The sequence below is a fragment of the Oryzias latipes genome, chromosome 17 (assembly GCF_002234675.1).
Source record: "Oryzias latipes chromosome 17, ASM223467v1".
NCBI classification, from domain to species: Eukaryota; Metazoa; Chordata; class Actinopteri; order Beloniformes; family Adrianichthyidae; genus Oryzias; species Oryzias latipes.
In genome coordinates this window covers 12,875,264-12,901,602 of record NC_019875.2, presented here as the reverse complement: position 1 = coordinate 12,901,602, position 26,339 = coordinate 12,875,264, and the positions used below count along the sequence as shown (strand labels likewise).

General features: G+C 41.7%; 3 protein-coding genes across 7 annotated transcripts; 1 reads left to right on the top strand and 2 right to left on the bottom strand.

Annotated features, from left to right (window-relative positions):
- The first annotated feature begins 3,693 nt into the window (after positions 1–3,693).
- LOC101158233 (cilia- and flagella-associated protein 20) lies at positions 3,694–19,830 on the top strand. 4 transcript variants are annotated; one of them, XR_002292154.2, is made up of 8 exons: positions 3,694–3,849; positions 6,396–6,475; positions 8,574–8,685; positions 8,768–8,956; positions 9,024–9,131; positions 14,692–14,755; positions 19,004–19,164; positions 19,312–19,830. XR_002292154.2 is itself a non-coding variant. In XM_011486339.3 (6 exons), exons 1-6 carry the CDS (start codon positions 3,766–3,768, stop codon positions 9,220–9,222), a joined length of 576 nt encoding a protein of 191 aa, XP_011484641.1. In that variant the 5' UTR covers positions 3,695–3,765; the 3' UTR covers positions 9,223–9,620. The 4 variants fall into 4 exon arrangements, 2 of the variants coding, with proteins under 2 accessions (XP_011484641.1, XP_004078908.1); XR_002292153.2 differs by having other exon boundaries at positions 19,268–19,830; XM_011486339.3 differs by lacking the exons at positions 14,692–14,755; positions 19,004–19,164; positions 19,312–19,830 and adding an exon at positions 9,220–9,620 and having other exon boundaries at positions 3,695–3,849.
- cdyl (chromodomain Y like) lies at positions 10,564–16,433 on the bottom strand. 2 transcript variants are annotated; one of them, XM_011486342.3, is made up of 7 exons: positions 16,112–16,433; positions 15,257–15,941; positions 12,175–12,419; positions 11,739–11,911; positions 11,457–11,667; positions 11,235–11,378; positions 10,564–11,158 (listed from the first exon to the last, which is right to left on the bottom strand). In XM_011486342.3, exons 1-7 carry the CDS (start codon positions 16,133–16,135, stop codon positions 11,000–11,002), a joined length of 1,641 nt encoding a protein of 546 aa, XP_011484644.1. In that variant the 5' UTR covers positions 16,136–16,433; the 3' UTR covers positions 10,564–10,999. The 2 variants fall into 2 exon arrangements, with proteins under 2 accessions (XP_011484644.1, XP_011484643.1); XM_011486341.3 differs by having other exon boundaries at positions 12,175–12,422; positions 16,112–16,431.
- LOC101157158 (protein disulfide-isomerase TMX3-like) lies at positions 18,752–25,377 on the bottom strand. The gene is made up of 16 exons (XM_023965160.1): positions 25,239–25,377; positions 23,535–23,592; positions 23,294–23,336; positions 23,077–23,200; positions 22,920–22,965; positions 22,650–22,730; positions 22,435–22,534; positions 22,259–22,336; positions 22,107–22,173; positions 21,928–22,026; positions 19,969–20,026; positions 19,823–19,876; positions 19,569–19,625; positions 19,359–19,488; positions 19,216–19,284; positions 18,752–19,142 (listed from the first exon to the last, which is right to left on the bottom strand). The coding sequence occupies exons 1-16, from the start codon at positions 25,267–25,269 to the stop codon at positions 18,957–18,959; spliced, it is 1,281 nt and encodes a 426-aa protein (XP_023820928.1). The 5' UTR covers positions 25,270–25,377; the 3' UTR covers positions 18,752–18,956.
- Between the last annotated feature and the right edge of the window lie 962 nt (positions 25,378–26,339).

Genomic DNA, 26,339 nt, shown 5'->3' with positions numbered 1-26,339 from the left:
CCAGTAACTGACGTTTCCACGACTTTCAGGAATCGATCAGGAAGTTTCAGAAATCTGACATTTTAAAAACCACGGAGCAGGTAAAAGTTCAGGAATTCCCTCTTTCACAAAATCAACCAAACTGAGAACCGCTGAGTGAGACAGTCATTTCATCTGCTTTTGCGTTCCTCAAACACCTACAGAGATGTTCTTCAGCTTTGCTCCTCTGAATTCTGTCGTGAAAGGAGCAGTCCGGTGGGGGACTGAAGGTCAGTCTTGAGGATGGACTGACTTTTAGCACAGTCTGTTTATAACACAATTCCATGGTTTGGCTTGAACTTTAAGATCAGGAGAATAAAACTTTTGAAAATCTTCCTCCTGCTGTTCGACGTTCTCACCACTAGAGTGACCCTGACCCGTATAGAAGTCTTGGTACAGTTGGATATCCAGGTGATCTAACCTGTGAATGTCAGACACCGCCCACTGCTGATCCAGGTGGCTGCAGTTGGTCTGCTGGGGGGTGAAAAGAGGCAGGTGGACCTCTCTGACAGGAGGAATGGACGGTTGTTTTCTGAAAAAAAGAAGAAAAGGTATAAAAAAAAAGGCTAAAACGTTGATGTCAGAACTGATGATGACTTTTCTTTTTTTCTAATGTTTATCCAGAAATATTGCAGATTATCTGAAGTTTAGCATTAGTTTCATTTATCAAATGGTTTTTGACTGCAGAAGAGATGATGAGCTCTCAACAGTCAACTCTACAGAAATGAGGTGAACGAGTGCGGGACGTTCTCTGGATGAAAAGAACAGAATGGTTTTATTGGATAAAAAGCTTTGAAGTTTGTTAAGATCTAATGTTTTCCATGTTTTCTCGATTTTTATTAAAGCACTAAAGGCCACACAGAGAACCCCCACAGTGCTTTCTGCAGGAGGCTGCTTTGAACTGTTCCTCAAACAGCGACTGTTTTTAACCCTTGTGCTATCTCAGATGACCCCACCCTTACATTGACGTGTTCTCCCTACCATGTCAAAGGTGGATAAAGGTGGAAAGATTTCATGTAATCCATGGACACCAGTGAAGATCACAAATCATTGAAGAAAAAAGGTTCAGTGCACTGTCTAGTGGGTCTAGATGACCCAACTCCCAATGTTAAAGTGCCTAGGATAGCACAAGGGTTACTCTGTGCAAACACATCTCAGAGACACAGCACTGACCTCCACAGCTGAAGTGGTCAACATCAGCAGACGGACAGTAGAAATCCTCGTCTTATGATAAGGGTTCTCTCCTGGCCCGACAGACAAATCCATCTCCATCTTCTGTCTGACAGAAGACGACAAAGATCAGCTGTTTCTTTAGGCAGAAACTAGGTTTTTATGTAGAAGCAGAGCTGCTTTCTAACACTGGCGTTGACTTGATCTCCACATGTACGTTTGTCCTCACAGAGCCGCATCAATGTGATGAATGTGACACGTCCTGCTGGATGGAGATGAGGCTGGAACAGGCCGACATGTTCAAAGGAGGAGCAATTTTGAAATAATTTAAAGTCATTTCTAACGATCAAAATAAAGAATTTCAAAAACCACAGGAAAATGGGCTCTGAGTACAACAGTTTGAGATCATGATGGTTAATTAACCAGTTGTTTTAAATGAGGAGAAACATGCTTTTTCATATAATAATGAAGTCTCCTTCAGTTTGGACTTTTTAGTGGAACCTCTTTGCTGTTCAGACCAGTGGACCACGGTTTAAAGCTGGACTAAACCATTGTTTCTGTTCTTTCTGATGGGATGCAATTCTCTCTTCAGAGCAGATAGTTGCTTCAAACCAAAGATCACATTTTCTTTTTTCCATTTCATTGTGATTTTCTACTAAACAGTAATGGTAAATGGCGTATACTTATATAGCGCTTTCTACCTTTTTTTGAAGGCCCAAAGCGCTTTACAGTCACAGTCCCATTCACCCATGCACACACACAATCACACACTGATGGCGGCTCTCCTGCCAAGCACTGGTGCCGGCCTCCCACCAGAGGCAAGGTGGGGTTCAGTGTCTTGCCCAAGGACACTTTGACACATGGGCGTGCAAGGCGAACCTGCAATCTTACGATCATGGGTCGACTGCCCTACCGCTGCACCACGACCGCCCCATCAGTAAAGAAAGACGAGCTGCTGAAAGGCTTAGAGAGGTTTTTCCACTCCTCATCACTCTTCATCACCATTAGATACATCCCCGTCAACCTGCAAATGAGAAATGACGATCAGTAATGAATTCAGCTTCCCCTGTTATTAAACTCGTGGGAGGATTTCATATTTCTACTCTTTGGTGAAGTCGTTCTGCACGTTTCCTGGCTGTTGTTTCTCAGGTTCTTCAATTATTTGGGTTTTTTGACACGTGTTTTAAAGTTTTGAGACTAAAAGGAATGAGTCCATTTTTACACCTCACAGGCAAACGGTCATTAATGACAGAGATGACCTTTAACCTACACAAACGTTATTTTAACCCTTGTGCTATCCTAGGCACTTTAACATTGGGAGTTGGGTCATCTAGACCCACTAGACAGTGCACTGAACCTTTTTTCTTCAATGATTTGTGATCTTCACTGGTGTCCATGGATTACATGAAATCTTTCCACCTTTATCCACCTTTGTCATGGTAGGGAGAACACGTCAATGTAAGGGTGGGGTCATCCAAGATAGCACAAGGGTTACAAATGACATCAGGATGTAAATTTCCAGTAAAATTGTTTTTTTTGTTTTTGTTTTTTTTTTTACATATCTGAATCAAAAAAAAAAGAGAAAGCAACTCAAAATAATTATTTGACAATAAATAAGCTTAAAAATGACTTTCCAATCAAATATAAATGATTAGTGATCTTAAAATTAGCGATCAAAATCCGATTTTATGAATCTGGTCCAAAAGAGAAAACCACAGCAGTGATGAAGGAGAGAAGAGGAGCAATACTTAAATGTTGAAGCTAAATAAATGTTAACTATTAAGATGTTTCTTTTCATTCAATATAAAATCAGTATGTTTAAAAATTAAAGAGCATGAACATTTGTTTCTCTATTTTAAAAACTTTTTTAAAACAAACATTTTTTAAAATTCAGGTTATTTTACATAAAATGCTAGAGAAAAGTATTGTTATTGATTTTAATTATTATTGAAAAAAGTTTGTGTTGATTTCAACAATAACACCAAAGAATTTGTGAAAATGCTTCACTAAAACTGGATCATGAGAATATTTACAAATGTGCAGAAAATCTGAGTTTTTTCTTTTCCTAAAGCAGTTTTCAAATGTAAACATTTCCTTAAGGATTCCTCCCAAAAGCGTATTCCACTATGTAAAAAGGCTTCATTGTTATTATGTTTAATGTAGTTGTTAATTAGGTGTATTAAAGTTCTTTATGTACTTTAAGCATCATTTTAAGGCACTAACAGCAAACAGTCGTTTAGATATAGAACACAAACATGGCCTTTTATAACATAGACCTACATGTATGACCTGCTATACGAATTAGCAGGTCATATTAAATTAGCAGCATTTAACAAACATCAGAGCAAACACTAAAATGTGATTGGTGGACAGGATGCGTTTTAGTTTATTCCCAAAGAATACAATAAAAATAAAACGGACACATCAGTCTATGCATTAAAAATACTCTTTCGCTGTATTTAAGCAAGTTTCCTTTATTTTGATCAACTCTTTGGAAAAAAACGGAAGTGACGACGTTGACGACCAGCCGTAACTAAAACAAATCGTAGTTAAGCTAACGGACGTCACGGAGGGAGCATGTTTAAGAACAGTTTCCAAAGCGGGTTGTTTTCTATCCTATTCAGCATCGGAAGCAAACCTCTGCAAATCTGGGATGAAAAAGTAGGTAACAGTTTACATCCGGTCAGTCAATTTAGAAAGAACAAAATGATGCTTAAATGATGCTAACGCTAATTATAATAGAGTTTTCTTAATGTAAATCAAAGAACTGCGTCCTGTGCCTCCCTGCTCCTGGCCTTGGGGGGCTGTGGGGCGGTCCTGCTCGCCCTGGTCTGGGTGTTTCTGGCTGGACTGTCGGTGGGCAGATTCCGTCCATCTGCATATGCCGGTGTCCCTGTGTCCCGGTGTCGGGGGTTCCTGGCTACCGCCGCCGCTTCGGCGGGGGTGTTTGTGTGGGGACGGCCGGACGCTCTCCCTCTTTTGGCATTCTATCCTCCACCTCAGCAGAACATTAACTCCCACCTGGGAGAGAGCAGGTGTCAGCTCACCTTTGCACAAAAGCATGCGTGACAGAATGAAATGCTTTGCATGTGTTGGTTAGTATGCATATGTATGTGTGCGTGAACTTGTTGAGTACATGTTGACGTGATTGTACGCGAAGTTTTTGGAGCCAACAAGTCTGTTTGTAACACTTGAGTGTGTGTGGGGACAGCATGAAGTCAATTCAGTCTCAACAATCAAAAATGCACACAACCTGTTTCACAAATACACATGCTCTGATTCACAACTGTAATTTTACGCAAACGTGCAATATTAATTTTGAAAAACACACTTTGTGTTTCACAAATGTACACCCTGTGTTTCACAACACACATGTTGTGTTTCACACATGCACACTAAATGGTTCACACATGCACAATAAGTGTTTCTCACAAATGTGCACGCTGTGTTTCACAAAAACATAATACATTTTTCAGAAATTTACAGTAATTTTTTCAGAAATGCACAATAGATGCTTCACACACATCATTTTTAGTTACACTTGTATGTGTATATGAATTCACAGATCGTGCATTCACAAACCCACTCTCATTTGTGAATCTCCCCACAGTTGTGAGAGATTTCTCTACTGTGAATATTAAGACTTCTTTCACGCTCCAGGTCAACTAATGTCACCATTGGCTAATGCATCTGTCAATCAAACTCATCAGCAATGCAGGCGAGATCGCTTTCAAGCCAATCAAATGGCCCCTTAGACTTTCTCCAAATGGATTTCCAAATTAAAATTGCATGTTTGTGTAAAATTACAGTGGATCAGAGCGTGTGTATTTATGAAACAGGTTGTGTGCATTTCTGATTATTGAGACTGAATTAACTCCATAGAACAGGCCCCGCCCCTTTTGACAAACATTTACACCAGACAATAATGATGATAATCCTCCAAAATCTTGTTGTTTAATGGTTGTACACCCCCCCACCCACCCACACACACACACACACACACACACAAGCACCGCCTCTTTCATCATCCTCCAGATCTCCTTAACTGCCCCCCCCCTTTCTCCTGTGCCCTTAGCCCCCCTCTCCAACATGCCTCCCTTTTTTCCTCTTCTTTTTTTTTCCGTGGTCCAACAACAACAACAACAAAAAGGATACAAATGTTAATTGTTATCAATTGAAATAAAGTTTAGCCTAAATTACAAAAGGGGTTTATACAAACATACACCTATTGTGTTGGAAGATCCACAACCCCCTGTTGTAACTGTACATGAGTCCAACAAAAGAGGCCTTCAGCTCCAATCTGTCTGCTCAGCTGTTGGACAGGACAAGTTAAAAACAAAAGAAGAATAAGGTCATTGAGATGACTGTTGTTGTGAATTTGGGCTATACAAATAAAATTCAATTGAATTGAATTGAAGAAAAAAGCTGCGTCATTTTTAGTCTCTCATAAGTAGTTATTGTCTTCAGCTCATCCAGAACCTTTTTCCCCTGAAGTTCCGTTAACGTTTACAGTTTTCGCACCATTTGCTTCCTTTTGGAGCAGGGATTTTTGTGACATATGTCTTTAGTTTAGCTATGGTGTAAACATTTCCCAACTGTTTGTCTGATACCCATAGAGGGGGAGGGGGGGGGGGGGGGGTCAGCACCACCAGAAAAATCAAAAATGCTATTTTATTGTCTATTGTTCTGCCTCATTTTTCTATGGGGGTAAACTTGGCAGTAAAACTCTCCTGAATTGGATGCTTTTAGTTTGAAATGATGTCTATGTTTTAAAGCCAAGTAATATTTCGTTGTTTTTTTCTTTATTTTTTTACAGTAATGAAAAGTATCAGTGATGAGAAGTATAAAGATTAATTTTCAACTGATATTTAACTGACTTTCATTCAAGAATTTAGATTTAACAAATTCTTTTCTTCATTTTATTATAAAAACATCCCATAATACATGTTTTCCTGTGGTTTAAAAGTGAAGCTAAACCAAAGGAACACAAAACAACATGGTGGTGTTGTGACGTTCATAAAAATGTCTGGATTAACAAAAAAATCTGGTTTTGTAATAAATGTAATTTAAATATTCTCTTTAGATCTAAAGATAAAGGTTCAGTGTTCATAAAAGTTCTTGTTCTGTTACGTTTTAGTGTGGAGACACATTCATGGCAGCCTCTTGTAAACATTAGCTCGGTGTCATTCATTGTTGTGTGTTGCTAGGTGAGAAATGGACACATCAAGAGGGTTCTGGACGACGACATCCGCTCACATGTGATGGAAATCGAGGGAGTAAACGTTTGGTGGGTTTTGTCAATTTCTCATTTACTGTAGTACAAAGTAGAGATAAATAAACCTTCATCAAAACTGTTAATTAACACATGTGGAATTATATACATATTAAAAAAGTGTGAAAACATCTTCAAAAATTGTCCATCATATCTGCGAAGCCCCAACAGCGTGCATCCCCAAAGCCTTCTTATTCAATTTGTATTATAGGAGGGAAACTACAGGCCTCGAGGGCCACCATCCTATAGCTGTGGCTTGTTTTTATAAATATAATGTGATTTAGCTTTTAAAAAGCAACGTTTTTATCCCTAGGGTAACGATTTTAAATTTTTTTCTAGTTAGCATATTTTCTAGGTGTAACTGTGAGGCATTTCCACAGTCCAAACATCCCACTTCAGTTTTATGAGTACATGTTCTCATCTCGTGCTAATTTAGAGGAAAATCCATAAAGAGCAGGGCCTGTTTTTATGGAAATATATTTTTTACACTTCTTTTTTTTAACGGATGAAAACTGTATTTAGTCAGTTTATTGTGAAAACGGATTTTGCCATTTCCTCCCTCTGACTTATGTAGCCTGAGCTGGTTAACCAACCTTCTCCCAAGCCACTGACATGTTTTAAGCAGAGCAAACAACAAAAGACAGAAGTGGATTTTGCTAAAAAAAAGTCTGAAAATATGTCATATTGTAGGTTCTTCATAGTAGCCACATTTTGATTTGATTACTGCTTTGCACACTCTTCTCTTGATGAGCCTCCAGAGGTAGTCACCTGAAATGTTTTTCACTTCACAGGTGTGCCCTGTCAGGTTTAATAAGTGTGATTTCTTGCCTTATAAATGGGGTTGGGACCATCAGTTGTGTTGTTCAGACGTCAGGTGGATACACAGCTGATAGTCCTATTGAATAGACTGTTAGAATTTGTATTATGGCAAGAAAAAAGCAGCTAAGTACAGAAAGACGAGTGTCCATCATTACTTTAAGAAATGAAGGTCAGTCAGTCTGAAAAATTGGGAAAACTTTGAAAGTGTCCTCAAGTGCAGTCACAAAAACCATAAAGCGCTACAAAGAAACTGGCTCACATGCGGACCGCCCCAGGAAAGGAAGACCAAGAGTCACCTCTGCTAAAATTAATCAGAGTCAGCAGCCTCAGAAATGGCAGGTTAACAGCAGCTCAGATCAGAGGGCAGGTCAATGGCACACAGAGTTCTAGCAGCAGAAACATCTCTACAACAACTGTTAAGAGGAGACTGTGTGAATCAGGCCTTCGTGGTAGAATATCTGCTAGGAAACCACTGCTAAAGAAAGGCAATAAGCAGAAGAGACTTGTTTGGGCTAAAGAACACAAAGAATGGACATCAGACCAGTGGAAATCTGTGCTTTGGTCTGATGAGTCCAAATTGGAGAGTTTTGGTTCCAACCACCGTGTCTTTGTGCGACGCAGAAAAGGTGAACGGATGGACTCTACATGCCTGGTTCCCACCATGAAGCATGGAGGAGGAGGTGTGATGGTGTGGGGGTGCTTTGCTGGTGACACTGTTGGGGATATATCCCAAATTGAAGGCACACTGAACCAGCATGGCTACTACAGCATCTTCCATCCGCTTTGCGTTTAGTTGGACCATCATTTATTTTTCAACAGGACAATGACCCCAAACACACCTCCAGGCTGTGTGAGGGTTATTTGACCAAGAAGGAGAGTGATGGGGTGCTGCACCAGATGACTTTGCCTCCACAGTCACGGACCTGAACCCAATCCAGATGGTTTGGGGTGAGCTGGACCGCAGAGTGAAATCAAAAGGGCCAACAAGTGCTAAGCACCTCTGGGAATCCTTCAAGACTGTTGGAAGATCATTTCAGGTGACTACCTCTAGAAGCTCATCAAGAGAATGCCAAGAGTGAGCAAAGCAGTAATCAAAGCAAAAGGTGGCTACTATGAAGAACCTAGAATATGACATATTTTCAGTTGTTTCACACTATTTTGTTATGTATATAATTCCACATGTGTTAATTCATAGTTTTGATGCCTATGTGCGGCCTAGGTGTGTCCAAACTTTTGGTCTGTACTATATGTATATAGCTTCATTAATGCGTTCACAAACTCCGTCTGCCTGCAGCACTACATACATCACGTGTCCCGCGGACCCCAAGAAGACTCTGGGCATCAAACTCCCGTTCCTGGTCATGATCATAAAGAACCAGAAGAAGTATTTCTCCTTTGAAGTCCAGGTACGGTTTCAGACCTTTCTTGTGTTGCTGAATTGCCATCATCCTTTGCGATGTCTTCGTCCTTCAATTGACTACACGTCAGGTTTTAGATGATAAAAACGTTCGCCGGCGGTTCAGAGCAAGTAACTACCAGAGCACGACCAAGGTGAATTCCTTCAGCTGCACCATGCCCATGAGGCTGGACGACGGCTGGAACCAAATCCAGTTCAACCTGTCAGATTTCACCAGGAGAGCCTACGGAACCAATTATTCAGAGACGCTGCGAGTTCAGGTTTGTAGACGTAAATCAGGCGAGTTTGTCAACGGATTGTTTGGTCTTAGTTTGCTGTCCTTATCAGATTCATGCCAACTGTCGCATCCGGAGGGTTTACTTCTCTGACAGACTGTATTCTGAAGACGAACTCCCAGCAGAGTTCAAACTGGTTCTGCCCATCCAGAAGGCCAAAGTGAGTACTCTCCTCTATCCACATACTGGACCGGTTCCGGGTTCTATCAGAACGCGGGTGAAGTCTTTCTTTTTGTCTTTTACAGCAGTAGATCCGGATGACCTGCAGAACTTCAAAAGCAGTGCATCCGTACTACAAACCAGAAAGTGTTTATCAATTTGTGGTGTGGATTTATGGGATGGATTGGATGAAGGCTTAAAAACAAAGCAAAAGTTTACATGTATTTAACAAAAAACCTACAAGATTTCAGTAATGGAACCTTACAAGGCCAGAAAAGATCAATAAAAACAAAAAGTCACTTCTGCACGGGTGCTATGCAGAATGTAATGTGAATGTATTGAAAAAGACTGTAAATACGTCATCAGGTGTTGTAAAAAGGGGTGAGATTTTTCTTCAATCCACTCCTTTTCTGTCTATTTTGAACTCTTATATTTATTTTCATTTGTGTTTCAAATAAAGAAATTGAAAAATAAAGTTCTGTCATTCCAAGTTTGGAGGACAAACATTTGTTACGCCCCTCAAAATCCAGCACACGTAAAGCAAGTTAAGAGATTTTATTTTGATTGAACCCATAAAAGCTAGAGTATTTCCTTCAGAGTGGATCAGGGCCAAAATAAGAAACAAAAATTGGCCTACCTAACAAGAACCAAAACATTTTTCCTGAGTGTTTCTCTATACAAGACTGCCCTCTGTGTGCACAGGGGGGATAGTCGCATTGGAGATCATGATTGGCGAGGGCAGAGCGGAATTTTCCCTTCTGTAAAACTGTCATAAAGTACATTCATGACGAGAACACTGAAATGAATCACTTTAACTTGGTGAGCTATAAGTGGCACCAGATCTGTCCTTCTTCTCTCAACTTAAACAAAAGGCTTTGCAATTCTTCTTCTTTAAACCAAATAAAAACATTTCTCCTTCGATGATCATCTCTGAAGTGGTTCTCTTTAACTGTGACAAACTGCTGCCGCCCCCCCTGATGTTCTGGCCTCAGGAACCTGGTGCAGGACTTGTTGGAATGAAGATGGCAGAACAACCTCCAGCTCTCTAAAGCCAGGAAGATGGTGCTGGACCTTTGCCAGACACCCTCTGCTTTACATCCCATCAGCACTGCCACTGAAGGTGCAGGTGTGGAGGATGCCACCCGACAAGTATCTTGGACTCCATCTGGACATCAAGCTGAGCTGGTCTGTCAACATGGACACTATGCACAAAAAACGGCCGAACAGAAAGTACTTTTTGAGACTTTAAAGCCAGTTCCAGAGGTTTTCTTGGTGCAGTTGTTACAAACAAGGCTCACACATGCTGCATTTGATGGAGACGCTCCATAGGATCACGTGACCACTAAACTCAATTTTGATTTGAGGGTTCAAAGCCCGATGGGGAAACGCTGAGCACCTGAGCCTATGACCCTCAGCTTCAATAAAAGTCAGGATAGAGCTCAAGTTTGTTCTTACTTTAATACAAATAGAAAAGTAGGATCAGGTCCAGACCAGAATCTGGTTCAGAACTTTTGACTGAAGAACCTGATCTCCATACAGAGCCGTCTGACACAAACTTGTTTACATGAAACAACCAACATTGTTGTTGCTACAGAATTCACATCAGGAAACGGACCGTCACGGATCAATCCTGTTCTGGATCAGACTTTGTCCTTCAGGGCCTTCAGAACTGGGCCAGTTCTGTTAAAACTGCCGTTTTAGTCACCATCCAAACCCCCAATCTGTTGCCGGTCTCACCAGCTGGACCCACAGAGAACCTGGACAGAACCCGGTGGAACATCTGGGTCAGCTGTGGGAGAGTTCAGCTCAAGTGTTCTGGCTGAATCCAGGTCATGGAAAGAAGAGCCCAGATTTAGCCGGGTCCAGGTTCTAGCAGAGCTCAGTTCTCCTCTGCAGGTGCTGCAGTATGGAGTCAGTCCCCTGCGAAGACCCCCACACCCTCTTCAGAGCCTCACACTCGCGCTCGTTGGCTTGCTCCAGAGCACTGCGGCTGCTGCTCCTCATCAGGGCTTTGGACTCCAGCAGAACCTGCGAGATGGGGAGCAGAACAACAGTCAGAGTTGACCTACAGCTGAACCTGCAGAAACCCGACACAGGAACAGACCTGCGAGTCCACTGCTACCAGCTCTTTGACCCGCAGCATCACTTCCTGCGTGAAAGTGGCCGGCCACAGAACCTGTGACACCAGGCCTTTAGAGCCCGCTTCCTGAGCCGTCAACTTCCTGCCGCTCAGCAGCAACTCGCTGGCCTGCACCAGAACCAGAACCAAAATCAGCAAAGGTAAAGGTTAAAGGGCATGCCAGGCTAAAGGGATGGGAGGACTGACCGAGGCCAGACCCATGACGCGGGGGAAGGTGTAGGTGGAGCACCCGTCTGGTGTCTGCCCGCAGGCCGTGTATGGCGTCTGGAACCAGGCTTTCTCGTTGGCCCATACCACGTCGCAGAGCGGCAGGAGGGCGGCTCCGAGCCCCACAGCTGGTCCGTTCACTGCAGCCACAATAGGCTTCCTGAACTGGATGAAAGTATTGACGAAGGTCCTGAGGAAGAGAAGACAGAGGGTAATAGCAGCAGACGAACGACAGCATCAAAGCCGCACCACAAAAGGTACCTGATGGTTTCAGCCATCTTGATGCTCTCTTTCTTCCTGTCGTCCGTCAGGCGTCTAATGAAATACAGGAAGTCCAGGCCGCAGCAGAAGACGCTCCCCACGGCGCCGAGCAGCACCAGCTTACTGTCATCTGATGCTGCCGTTGCCATGGCGCTCTGGATCTCCTTCATTACCTGAAGACAAGAGAACAGAGGCCAGTGATGTCACTGACAGGAGCAGGCTGTCTGAGGAAGCATCGGGACAAACCTGATGCATTCTGGGATAAAATAGCATAATAAGGCTGCATGACCTTCTTGCTGTTCACCTGGTGGAGAACACATCAGCACCACAGGGGAGAGTAGTTCAGTGAACTGCTCTAGAGTCTCTGCAGCCCCTTGCTGATGTCAATGACATCACAGTGCCGTGTTGAAGCAGGAGCCTTTAGGCGTGGCCTTACCTCAGGATTGAGCGTGTTGTTCTCAGAGCTCTTGGTGGACAGCAGGATGTGAGTGAAGCCGTCCTGCTTCTTCACCACGATGTCACGGTATCGATAGGCGCTCTCCGTTTGGCGAACGCTAAACCTCAGGCGCTTGTCGAAGGCAGAGCGTTCCTCCAGACGCCGTTTGCCCATTGCACCTGTTGCCCCAGTGACCACGTCTGACATTAAGGTGGCAGCGGCGGCCTCCATTAGCGGCGAGTTTCCTGCTGGAGAAAGAAAACTCCCATCAGAAAAGCCCAGAGCTTCATCTATCGCAGTGTTTTTCCACCTTTTTTGAGCCACGGCACACTTTAACCCTGATAAAAATCCCGCGGCACACCAGCATAAAAAAAAAAAAAGGAGAAACTCATAGTCTGTATTGATCTACAGTCCCTCTGCAATCTCACATGCATTTTTGTGATGATTGTGGCAGAAAAAGCTGGAAGCTGCAGTTGGTTTTTTTTCTAAAAAATGTAATAAAAGTTAAATTAGAAGATTTAAAAACTGTCTGATGTGTATTCGTTGTGGTTTCAAGACGTCAAAAGAAGACTCATTGTGCGCTGAGACGCTTTCACTTTAACCCAATGCCTCATGGGAGATGTAGTGCGAACAACCACCAAACGCCAGACAGACTAGCGTCTCTGAGCTTCATTGTTTTGTTCACTTGTTCCATGGTCTGATACCGTATCCCGCGGAAAGTTACACCGCTAAATATGAGCTTTAGCTGGTCTTTTTGTTAGAACTAAGCAACTTAATGAGCTGAATCGGAACAAGGAAGTGAATACTTTAACCACTTCTGATTGGTCAGACTGATGACGTATGATTAAGCCTCCAAGAATGATTGGCGGAGACAGTTAAAGGGGCGGGACTTTTCTGGAAACAGCTGAAGCTACGGCTAAATCGCGGCACCGTCATTCTTATCAAAATGTCTTTAATGTAATCAAATGAACCCAAAGAAAAAGTATTTTATGATCTTTTATATTCCTAACTTCTCAGTGTTTTATCAGGGCCTGTTTGGATGAATAAAGAGCTGATATCCTGGAGATGGGAAATGTTTTAGCAATTTCCCACGGCACACCTGACCATCTCCCACGGCACACTGGTTGAAAAACACTGATCTATCGTATTTGTTTTGGAGGTTCCAGGGAGTAGAGGTGAAACAGGTGGAGGACTTAGGGTCAACTGTCCAGGATGAAAAAGAGGGTAGAAAAGAGAGAACGGGATTTCAGGTGTGATGTGTGGCAAAAAGAGTATCAACAAGACTTTGTTTTTTGTTTGCTAATAACTGCTCTTCCAAACACCATACTGACGTAGAGAACCCCAAGGCTTTATTTTAGGGCCTTCTCTTTGTTGCTTTAACAATCTGCCACTCTCATCAAGAGAATAAGCATAAAATTCTACAGCTATGCTGATGACACTAAGCTTCATGTGGATCTATGACCATCTCTCCAGGTGACATGGCACCTGTTTCCTGGATATTTCAACTTAGATAGCGGAGAACTTCCTTCGTCTGAACCCAAGAAGCTTATGTGGTATGCCTTGGGTCCACTTTTATGGCCTCAAATGGGCATTAAATGAAATCAATCTGATGGTTGGAACAATGTGTTTGAAAAAGAGCTCATTTGTGACGTAGAAAATACGCTGAGCCAGAGCCACAAGCTTCCTGCTCCACTCTTTTCCACAACAGATAGGGATGGTGGAGGGTTAATGGTCCCACCTAAAAACTCAGAGGTAATTTTCTAATGATCTACTGACCACTCTGCAGAAACCATGTCCAAGAAAATGACTGTTTTTTTTTTTTGGCTTAAACTCCACTATCATTGTTAGAAGACCACTGGGAACGCTTTCAAAATAGATCAGTGTGTTTTCCAAAGAACAAACCAAGTAAAATACACAAAACGTTGATATTTTTGGTGTAAACCTGGGAAAAAGAAAATCCACGGCTCCCAACCTCAGAATGTCTTTCTGAGGACTCGAGAGCTTAAATAAGTTTTAGTCGAGTTAAAACCTTTGGGACGTGAATCTCACCACCTCAACTGCCTCATGTGAATTTGCCGGGCTTTCGCCAGAACCAAGACCTAGCATGCATTCAACTACTTGATGGACCCAACACTAATAATATTGATAGGAATAAAAGAAAACTGGGCTTTCGTTGATTCTTGCAAACAAGTTTTTTTTGTTTTTTGTTAACTTACCTGTGAGATGATCTGACTTTTATGTCTTTAATAAAGAAAAAGTTAGACTGTAAATATCCACCAAAGCTTGTTTAAAAATGTTGCCAAAATCAGATGTGGGGTTTCATGGATGAAAGGTAAAGTTCCACTCCTATCCATTCTAGCTAGTTAACAAATTCTTAAAAAAACTATTAGTTAATGAGTTGTAAATGACCTGTTAAAGTCCCACTCCAATTATCTTTTGTAAAATTGTTCCTAGTGGTCTTTTTATGAGGATTATGCCGTTTTACCCAAAGCCAATAAACCCATGTCTTTTTTTTAGGGCAGAGCGGCAGGAGTTGATTAGAAAGTCACCTGGGAGTTGGGGGCAAGACTGTTCGCACAGAGTAAGTCTTTCCTCACTTCCCATCATCCCTTTGTTTACACGCTCTCCCAAAAGCTTACAGACCGCTGCAACCAAAATGGCGAGCAATATTGAGGATAATCAGCCGTACAGTTTTGAGCCAGATGCCAGCTCAGACGAGGAAAACAAAGACAAAGATGGATCTATTTGTCTACACGTGGAAGCATCAGAACGGAGAACAGCAGGAAGCTTGTGGCTCGCTGATTGTAACACTTGTATCACTGGCACAGGCATTTTCAAACAGCTTGTTTGTCTCCTGATTAACAACAGTGTGATTGAGGAAATATTAAGAAATATCATTTTAAGTTTCATTTCCTAAAGCCTGTTCTCCATCATCATAAAAATACCACAACAACATGTTTAAAACACCACTTTCATCTCAGTAGTCTCTCTGGAATGGGTTTCTAAATAAAATTCTCATATGGTCAAGTTCCGGCTCGAAAAACCGTGGGTGTGAGCTCCACGTGACTGCCACATGACTCACCTGAGCTGCTGAGGGAGCGAACAGCCGCAGGTGTGATGGGGGCCCGGGGCGGGGAGAGGGGATTCTGGGTCCGGGGCCTGGTTCCAATGCGAGCCCTTTCCTCCCCAGGGCCAAGCTGCACTACAGGTTTCTCCAGCAGGGCGACCTCTGGCGGAACCAGGTGAGCCTCCTGAGTGCCCGCCTCCAAGCTGTGCGCCGCCTCGCTGGGGGACTCCTCTGAGTCGGGGCGGCAGTTCATCGGACTCTTTGGAACCAGGATCTTGATGCCCGTCTTGGAAAGGTCCACCCCTCGGCGTGCAAAGCCCCCCAGAGGGGCAGAGATGGCGCAGGGGGTAAACCTGTCAGGTGAGGTTAAGGGGGCGGAGCAGGACAGGTGAGTGGGACTGAGGGGCGTCCTCACCTGGACACAGGCCCTGCTGACCTCGCTGCTAAGGTCAGCAGATGCAGGGGAACTGGGTGGCGGGCCACACTGTGGTCGATGGGCGAGGCTGCGGGTGGAGCGCATCAACGCCCCCTCCCTCTGTCGCTCAGCATACTGGCGATTGAACTCTTGAACGTAACTCACACAGGTGGACAGGTGACTCTCAGGCTCCCAGGTGTCACTCTCTGCACCATAGCCCCTCCACCTGACCAAGTACTCAACCTTCCCCTTCCTGCTCCTTCTCCTGTCCAGGATCCTCTCCACCTGTGGGACACACGTCAACGTCATGGAGGAGTTGTTCGGTGACGTCAGCTAGTAACGATCAGAGGGGTTGTTTTTTTTTACTCCTAGCATACTGACGTCACAGCATAAACTTTAAAAACCTGCCAACCATCCTAAACTTCACGGTTAGCATTAGCATTAGCTTTTGTCACCTCGTACAGCTCCTGCGTGGCCATGTAGAGCGTGCTCGTGCACGTAAAGCTTCCAGAAGCTTCTTTACGTCAGCAGCAACATGAAGAAAGTCTGAAAGTCTGTGCGCGTGCAGCCGCGTACGTCCGTTTACCGGCTGCTCCGCTTCGGTCTCCCGTGACGTTGCCGTTAGCTGTTAGCTTGTGTGAAATTACGCCTTTTCCGCTCTCCAAAATAAAAGTCTCGTGTCAGATAAAAGGAACAAATTCCCGTTGATTCCAACGGAGAAAATAAGGCAAAATTACATATTTTCAAATAAACTTCTTGCTGTTTAGTGCTTTATTTTTATTTATGACATTTGCGGGAAGGTTTTTGGCAGTTTTGGAGTCATTTGGAGTTATTTTTGAATTATGTGTTGTTGTTTTTGGTAGTTGATGGACTTAAGAAAATTCAAATTTTACTCTCTTAAGTTGTCAATTCTTTAATTTTAAACAGCTCTAAAAAGAATTGCTTGAGTCTAGTTTAGAGTTAACTATAATTAAATGTAGTTATCTTTAATAATCAGCTGAAATTACATGACTTACAGTAGTATCCTTTCCCTTATCAAAAAGTAGTCCACTCAAAGTTGATTGGATTAAGTATACGTAAGTATACTGTGTCAAGTATACTATAGACCTAGTATGCATAGTGTATGAAGTGTACTGACTAAATACTTCTTCAGACTAAATTGGAACATTTTACGTGTACAATATGAAAAGTATACTTAAAGAATACTGCCTCACCTTTAGTATTTGTGTAGCACACCTTAAAGACTACTTTTTGCTAAAAGTGTGTTCAGTTTTTAAAAATATTTCACCCATAAAAAATTGTATCTGACCGATTTCATTGTTCATGTTCATGATGAGGTGTCTTTACCAGTAAACACTGTGACAAAACATATACAGACTAAACCAGGTCTGCAACCTGAGACCCCAGAGTTGAAGGTTGGCTCTTTACCCTCCATTGTGGCTCTCTAGCTGAAGAAAAAAATAATTATAGAAATGAGAAGCATATGGCTAATTAGCATTAATTCAATTTAAGTTTGTTGAGGTTATGTTATTGTGCTGAGGCGTACCTAGAATAGTAAGATAAACTGTGTGAATGTTTAGCACTGTTGACATTGCACTAGAGGACTGGTTTGCTCTATCATTCCTCCAGAATACCAGAATGTACCTACAAAGTAACACTTTCATTACAAATAAAAAGTATGATCTTTCATTACCATATTTATTTCATGAATTTAAAGCATCTTTTAACTTGTGCTGCACAATGATGTTTAGTAGCTGTCCAGAGGGGAGTTGCTAAAAATATTTAAATGTTCCTTTTCTATGTATACAATTTTCTATTGGATCATAATATAAACCAATGAAATCAAATTCAGGTTAACACCAATAGGATAGTAAGTAAAGAAAAGGATAACAGCCTACCAAAGTACACTTAACCCTTGTGCTATCCTAGGCACTTTAATGTTGGGAGTTGGGTCATCTAGACCCACTACACAGTGCGCTGAACCTTTTTTCTTCAATGATTTGTGATCTTCACTGGTGTCCATGGATTACATGAAATCTTTCCACCTTTATCCACCTTTGTCATGGCAGGGAGAACACGGCAATTGTCATCTTGACCCCATAAGCTAGCACAAGGGTTATAAATAAACAGTTTTACATTTTTAAGAATTCTTGATACTTAATTTTGATCCTTACCAAACAGAAAAGCAGTTTCAAATTTTTATCAAGGATGAAGTAAGACTTTATAGCTGCTACTCGGTTGTGTTCAGTGAGGAACAAACCCAAATGGCTCCTTCAGAGTTGAAGGTTGCAGATTCCTGGACTAGCCAATCAACTGTGACGTCACCTACTGGATTTTGCACAGCAGAGTTTACTCCACCCATCTCAAGCTGCTTTTGGAAGGAACAAGCCAAAGTTTGAGGTTTTTCTGGGTCCACTCACCTGGCAATCAAAAATCCAGTCTCTAAACATATGAACATTTGATCTTTTAACCCTTATGCTACCTTAGATGACCTCACCCCTACATTGACGTGTTCTTCCTACCATGACAAAGGTGGATAAAGGTGGAAAGATTTCATGTAATCCATGGACACCAGTGAAGATCACAAATCATTGAAGAAAAAAGGTTCAGCGCACTGTCTAGTGGGTCTAAATGACCCAACTCCCAATGTTAAAGTGCCTAGGATAGCACAAGGGTTAGGGAGAGTTTGGTGGGGGCTTGGATGTACCACTAGTCCTGGAAATCAAGGGATTGTTTAAGGAAACTTAAATTTTAACTCTAAAAGCAATCAAATTTTTAAAGCATCCTTCTTTCATATTCAATTACATTTTAATTGGTATTTTCAGAATGCTGTTTTAGTAGGGGGAGTAAACTCAGGTGAATGGGATTATCACACTAAAGGTTTCATTGTTTAATGGGTGACATCCAAAGGAAGTTTGTGGGTTTTGCACATAAACCTCAAAAAGTGACAGAAACCATTTTATTTTCATCACACCGTTTTTTAACTTTTGGATTTCTGTGATTTGAAGAAGATCAGGCTAGGTTTGAAATAAATCATTGTTGTCTTGACTTACAAACCCACAGCAAAGTTTGACATGAACTCAACTGAACATACATGATGGATCAGAATCCTTTATTTCTCATGCAAGGATCAGTAGACAGATTTGAGTTCTGCTGGATCAAGTTCAACTCAAATGTGGCATTTTTGGCAGCAGATTGAAACCTGTGTGGAGGTTCTGTTACTTCAGCAGTAGTCAGGACTAGTTTGGTTCTGACTTGTAGAGGTGGATCTGCATTGTTTTTCCCTTCTGACCTTTACTGTCAGTCTGACTTCTTGTTTTTTATTTTTTTGCGTTGTGGCACTGAAGAGGCTAACAGTGCGGCGGTGTCCTCATCATCATCTGGGATGGTTTGATTCCTACAGCAGAGGAAACAGAAGAAAGCACCAATGGCAAGTGGGAAGCCAGCCAGAAAGCAGCCAATCAGTGGAGCATCTCTGAACACCGGCTGGATGAACAGAGGACAGGAGGTTAGCCAAACACAGACAAACAACCAGCAATGATATGATGATGTCACTTACGATCACTGTGGCTTTTGTTTCATAAATGACGCGCTGGACACGCTGACTGAAGCCGTTTCCTCCCTTCATCTGAGGCACATCCAATTAACTGATCAGATACCAGACCAAGTTTTCCGCCCCCGGCCAAAACTGCATCAACTCACCTCAATGGTACCATCTAGAACCCCGTCCAGGAAATCCAGCAGCTGGCGCTCTGTCTCCACAGGACCAGCTGGCTGGTAGTAGCCGTCATTGGACAGATTAACCGCGATCAAAGAGGGCACAGTGACCTCTCTGATGACAACAAAACAGGACGTGTAGCAACTGACAGAAGTACAACCAAAGATGGTGATTAACACAAGACAAAAACTCACCCCATCACAAATCCATTGATGTAGTCCCCAGCTGCCATAAAGCCAAAGAGGAAGAACCTGGAGGTGGAAGAGCAGGTGGATGGATGGAACCAGAGAACAACAAGGACATCTCCAAGGATTTTAGACTATTTCTGGGGCTTTTCAGTGATTTTAGATCAGACCCAAAAATCTTGGATGATACATTTTGGAGGCTTTCAGACAATTTTATGTTTGCTTTGTAATTCTGTTGTGGTTTTTCAAAGTAAAAGCCTGACCTGCTGTAGGTCTCCTTGTGTTCTTCAGCCACTCTCTCTACTAGATGTTTGTACCTGAACAGATGACAGGAAACACAAGAGTGTGAGGGTTAGCAGAAACACAGATCTTTTAAACAACGAATAGACTACAGATGGATGACTGTTACCTCAGGCTTTTGCTACATAGGTGTCTCTCCTCCACCAGAGCCAGTAGCACTAATTTGCCTGTGAGAACATGGTGACGTTAGTTCAGCTGAGCCAATTTGCAACCAAAGAACTTCAACTCTGATGTCAAAAGTGTCCTCTTTAGGGTCGTATGATAAATTCCAGGAGAATGGTATGAAGATAGTGAGCATTTATCAAACTATCCATCCATTTTCTTTTGCTCAACCGAGTTAAGGGCTTCTCAGAACTAAAGAGAGGTGAATCTTACTACTGTATCCTAGGTCTGTCACAAGCCTCATTTGAAATTAAACTCCCTGAATGCAAAAAAGTTATCAAGCACAACTTTTATTATCTGTTGTAGTATAAATATCTTTTAATGAAAGCTGCTTCACAAAATAAAATACATTCAAAGTTCATACTCAAACATGTCAGACATTATTTTAAATGCACAGTAAGCAGAAAAACAATAAACAAGTGAATAAGAAAACACAAAAATACATCCAAGACTAGTTTGAGATATTGAAAGCAGTTATTATTGAAAAAGATTTCTTCTATGATGTTTTATCCATAAAGGTTCTGCCTTGTCTGCCTGTTGGCAGCAAGTTAAAGCAGTGAGGAGGGCAACAGAAGTTGATGAGTGCAGCTTTCCTCACCACTAAGGACTTGTTCATTTCAAGAAAACGTTGAGTTGATTGTTAAAACTTCTTACTGTCCTCAGCAAATTGAGACATGTCTTTTTTTTAAACAAAGCAAGTGTTGTTCTAAGATAAGGCAAGTGTCGACCATTGTAATAAAGTATTTGAAGCTCTGTGCCTGCTCCACCTGCTCTCTGTTCGTGCTGAGTGTACGTCATAAGTCTGCTCAGCTTCCTTGATTCTTTTTTCATGTAAAGTTGAGTTCACAGGGGGCTTGCTGCAAAGGATTTTACACAGTGTGGTTTCCTGATGGTTCTGTTTTTAGGGCCTCTCTGCCTATTAGATGTGCAATAAGAACCATGTCATCTTCCTACTTTACAAGTGTCATTTATTTGTGCATGTGATGTCACTTGTGTACACAAAAACAGAATGTGAAACAAAACACTGCCCTAGGGGAGCTCTGTCTATAAAGTCATCGTAGTGGAGCTCAAACTTAAACACCCACGTCATCGTATATCAGCTTTAAAAAACCCACTGTGATGAAAACTTCGTTTTTTTGGTGTTTTTAACATGTCTGTGGCATTTTTCTCATGATGGAGGACATATATAAAGAAAATTAAGTGTTGTATTTCTAAGTATTTCTTTATTTAAATCATGAATCAGAAGCAGATGAAAAAAAATGCTGTTAGAAAAAGCCTGCAGCAGTGATGTGGTGGGAACTACAATCGGCAAGCCGACACAAGCTTCCTGCTCCCAACTATTCTGATGCATCCACTTGCAGACAAATAGATCCATATACGTCTTTGTTTTTGTCATCTGAGCTGAAATCTGGCTCAGAACTGTACGGCTGGCTAGCTGCAGCCTTGCTCACCATTTTTGTTGCACTGATAATGTTAGATTGGGGGTATTAGGGGGCTGTAAACTAGCGGGGGAGATGTAAACAGATGGATGACGGGAAGTGGAGACAGCCTTACTATACACCAACAGTCCCAACTACAACTCAGAGGTGAATTTCTGATTAACTCCTACCGCTCTGTAGAACAATGCCCTAATAAACGACTGTTGTTTTTTTATATTTTGGTTAAAAATGGCATAATCCCAATTATTAAATATACTGGGAATGGGATTGTGTTGGGTATTTAAAGGCCTTTATCCATAAAATAGGCATGTTATGGAGAAAAGCTCAACAGAACAAACAAAACGTTTAAAATAATGATTAATTTTGGTTTCTGCGAAGAATTAGACTCTGATGGACTCAAGGTGTTAAGTTTGACAGAACCACAATAGATGATGACATCACTGAGGATACAGGATTGCTGGGTTTACCTGACTCTCCCATAGCATACAAAGTATAGCTGTCAATGTGTTGGAAGTTCAGAAAGCGTTCCCTGTTAATCCACGCCTTCAAATCACCATCACTTTCCTCTGAAACAAACAAAAATCTGTTAAGGAAAGATGCCATTCCTAAAAGTTCATCTAGAAAAAAGCCACTCTGACTTTCTCACCATCATAAGTTAAATATGTTCTGTCTTTAAAAACGACGATAGCTGGCAGGTAGTCCAAGGACACGGACTAAAACAAAACAAGACAACATACTGATGTTGTGATGACTAGAACTAGAACGGCACAGACATTAAACTTCTCCGGCATTTCAAACCTTTGGTAAGACATCTCTGGTTGTAGAAAAGAAGTGAGTGTGAACGATGAGTTCCTCTGCTACTGTAGTGAAGTTTCCCTAAAAACAGATGAATTGATCTATATTAGATCTGAGAAAGTTGAAGTTTAGAGTCATTATTAGCATGCAGTGTTGTATGTCTTTGTGTGAATGAGTACCTTGAGCTCTGAAGTGGCCCCCACGTAAACAAACATTACATTATGATGACTCATAGCATGTTGGAAGAGCTGCGGACTGCTCAATGATCGAACCACCGGTCTGAAGGTCACAAAGAAACGCCAAGAAGCTGATTCTCATGATTACAACACTGATTCTACATACATCCGCCTCTCTGTGTTTTTGCAAGATATTCACGGTGGTAAGTCCAACACACCCTTCCATCCGATTGGCAAAGTCCATGATCCCCTCTTTCGTTCTTGGTCCTGCATAGTTATATTTGGTGTTCTTCTTTAACCTGCGAGCAAAAAATGGCAGACAGTATGAGGACCAACAATTTTCTGCCATGACTGCAACACAGCTCTAAATCCTACGAGTTGAGCTACTTTATTTTTTTTGCTTTAAGTTTTTTCCATCTGTGATTTCAGCTGAAACCACCAATTAATCTTATTAGATGATGGACAGTGGTGCCATAGCAGAGACTTACATGAGGATTGCTGGATAGGTTCTGACTCTGAACTCTTTGGCCAAACCTGCACGAGAGGAACTCATTGTTACCATGGGATCACACATGTTTTATTTTGAAAGCCAGTGGTTAAAAACATCAGTTGAACCTCGATGCTTTTGTTAAGACAATTACACACCAGTGCTGACAGTTGCGTCTGACTTCCCAACTTGAACCATTGAACCTAGACTCCTGAGTTCTGATCCAATTTCATGCCAAACAGGATCCAGCTGTTTACAGAAGGAACACCAGGGGGCGTAAAACTGGACAGAGAACAGAACACCCAGAACAGGGAAAACTGTCATTACCCGCACTATGTTCAAAGTAGAAGAGCTCAGCTTCATCAAATAAAGTACCTCAATGAGCCAGATCTCATCTGATCCTTTGGTTTCCATGAAGCTGAAGAGTGATCATAAATGACTGATTATTAATGAATCTTCCTTTGGTCTTTGCAGAGATTTAAAGATTACACCTGATCAATTGAAATAAATTTTATTGGGACCATTCAATGCTCCTTGTCTCTGTGATGTCACCTGTCCAAGTAACACCCCCCAAACCCTGGACTGAAGGAAATGGTAGATGTGCGTTTCTACTCACGAGTCATCAAGCTCCTCCACGAAGGCCGATCCCTGCAGTAGCAACAGCGACAGCAGCACTGACAACAAAACAACCGCACATTTACACTTCAATCCCAGCTGTCAGTGACAACATCAGTGCAGTCACTGAACACTGAAAGTATCAAATCCATGAACCAGAGATAAAGCAAAAACATTGGAAATGATCAGAAAAAGTTACATTTTTGTCAGTCATTTCAAAGGGTGAAACTTATATATTATACAGAATCATATCACATGGTTAGACCTAAAATTTTCAAGTAGCTTTGATAATTTTGAGTTACAGATTTAAAAAACTTTTGTCTTGCAGAAAACACTTAATGTTATAAACTCTTGGTGTCAAACTCGTATCAGCGATAAAACTCAAAGTGCCTGCAATTGTTCTCCAGCCTTTAAATGGTCTCTCAGTTTGTGTCAATCCTGATTAACACATGTCCAGAAGACATTCATTAACAGTCTTCACAAAGAGAGAAAGCCACAAAAGGTCATTTTTGGTTATTGCACGAAGCTGGTTGTTCAGGGAGTGCTGAATCCAAGCGAATTTACAGAAAATTGAGGGGTGGGAAAAGGCATGGTACCAAAAGGTGCAACACCAACAGGGAAAACTGCAGACTTCATGGAATTGCAAAACACAATCAATTCAGGAACCATATTACACCAAAGAATACTAAACATGGGCTGCAAAAGTAGCATTCCACGCGTGATCCCAGTCCTGATTCAGAGGCGAGATTAGAAGGGTCATATTTGGGCTGTGACAAAAACAAACTGTTTAGTAAAGCTATACAGGCAAACCCACATTGCTTAAAGTACAGTGTAAAGACTCCACTATCAGTGATGGTTTTGGGCGCCATGATTTCTACTAGTGTTGGTCTTCTGTGTTTCCACAATTAATGCAGGCAATCAGACAACATTAGAGCACTTCATGCTGCCTTCTGACAAGCTGTATGGAGATTTCCATCAATATCTGTCAAAGGTACCGAAAGGTGCTTCAAAAGCCAAGGTGTTCTTGCACTTGATTGGCCAGCAAACCCACCTAACCTGGATCTGATAGACCCTCCATGAGCTGTTGTCAAGAGGAAGATGAGAGACATCAGATCACAGCAAACCAGATGACGTACAGGCAGCTAGCAAAGCAACCTGTGCTCCATGTCAAAGTGCATTATTGGAGAAACTCAAGCAGAAGGAGGCAAAGTGGGGGAGGGGGTGTCATGAAATGGTTGTCCTTAATACTAATGTTCTTATTTTTTATTTATTGATTAGGTTTTGACACACACATGGATATTTTGCAATGATGAGTTGGCTGACATAGAGTATTGATTAATTTTCCGCAACAGTCTATGTCTTGTAGTTTCTTTGCGTTATTATGTCACAGAATGTTCCTTATTTTAGAGACATTACGGATACAAGAATGATAAGAGTTTTTACACGACTGTAAAGGTTTCACTCTTTTCTCAGTATCAGTGAAGTGAGCCATAGTAAAGAATGGATTGTCTAAGAACAGGTCCCATCAACTCTGAGAACCAACAGGAAGCTGCAGTTTTTCAAATAAAAGCTTAATCTATCTGAGAGCTGCTAATGCGAAGTCAAACAACGAGAATCCTATAAAACAGCCTGACAGAATTTAGAAGAGGCTGACAGAAGCAGTCTGAGGAGGATGGACATGAAGGAAGTTAGGTGGAGAACGTACCTGAGAACAGACACGCTCTTCTGCCCGACATCTTGACTGGAGCCAGGTTAATCTGCTCACTGCTGACAGACTGAGCACGGCTAATCTGGCAGATTATCCAGAGGCCTTCAGACCTGAAAAACTTTTTATTTACACTGAGAAGTACAGAGAAGGGAAAGAAAACTAAAAGAATAAAAGATAAAAGAAGATAACAAAAGTCCAGTCAACTGCTTTTTTTTATCCACAACATCCATGGAATCACCCAGGATAAATGATAATCTACACAGACACTGAGCAGCACAGTTTAAATCTGAAGCAGGTATGGTGGGGCTGCCTACAGGTGACAGCAAAGAAAAAAAAGGAAGGTAGAGATAGTTGATAAAAAAAAACATTAAAGATGAGATGAAGGACAAAAAGTTCAACAAAGGAATTTTTAAAAAAAAAGAAGACAGAAATTAGATAAAAGAAAATACTGAGATTTATAAAACCCTGAAGCACATGCCTTGCCAAAATTGTAAATGTTTGCAAAGAAATGAATAAGAAAAAATATTTATTTTTAAAGGTGGAAATATGATTTTATTTTCCTAAGTCATTTGCGAGGCAGTCTGTGTTTTTTTAATCAGAATGTCATTTCAAACGTGTACTAAGCATCTTAAAAAATACTTTATTTTTTATTGTTGTTTGACACATTTATTGTGTATATCGTAACACTGCTGCTAGCATTAGTTAAGGACTGGTGTTCACAGGCCAGCTCACTAAGAAAAGACCAAGAGACAACTGTCAGGGGGGAACAGACTCTAGTTTCCATAGCAATTAATGATGGGTCACTGCAGATACAGATCAACATAAAACCACACTTCTAACGTCAGAGGGAGCAGAAGCGTATGAGGTGAGGACTGACTGGCAGGAAATTAAGTCATTGACCTCAGAATGGATATGATAGTGAGAAATCATCAACTGTAAAGAAAAGCCACATACAGGGATGGATGGAACCCTTCCTCTCCCTCTGACTGAGATACAGACTTCACTTTCCTCAGACAAATAGTTTGTGTCCTTTGAGTAGAGGCGTACTGCAGAATTCAGTCTCCTAGAGTTGGTCCTGTAATGTTTATAAGGTTCCAA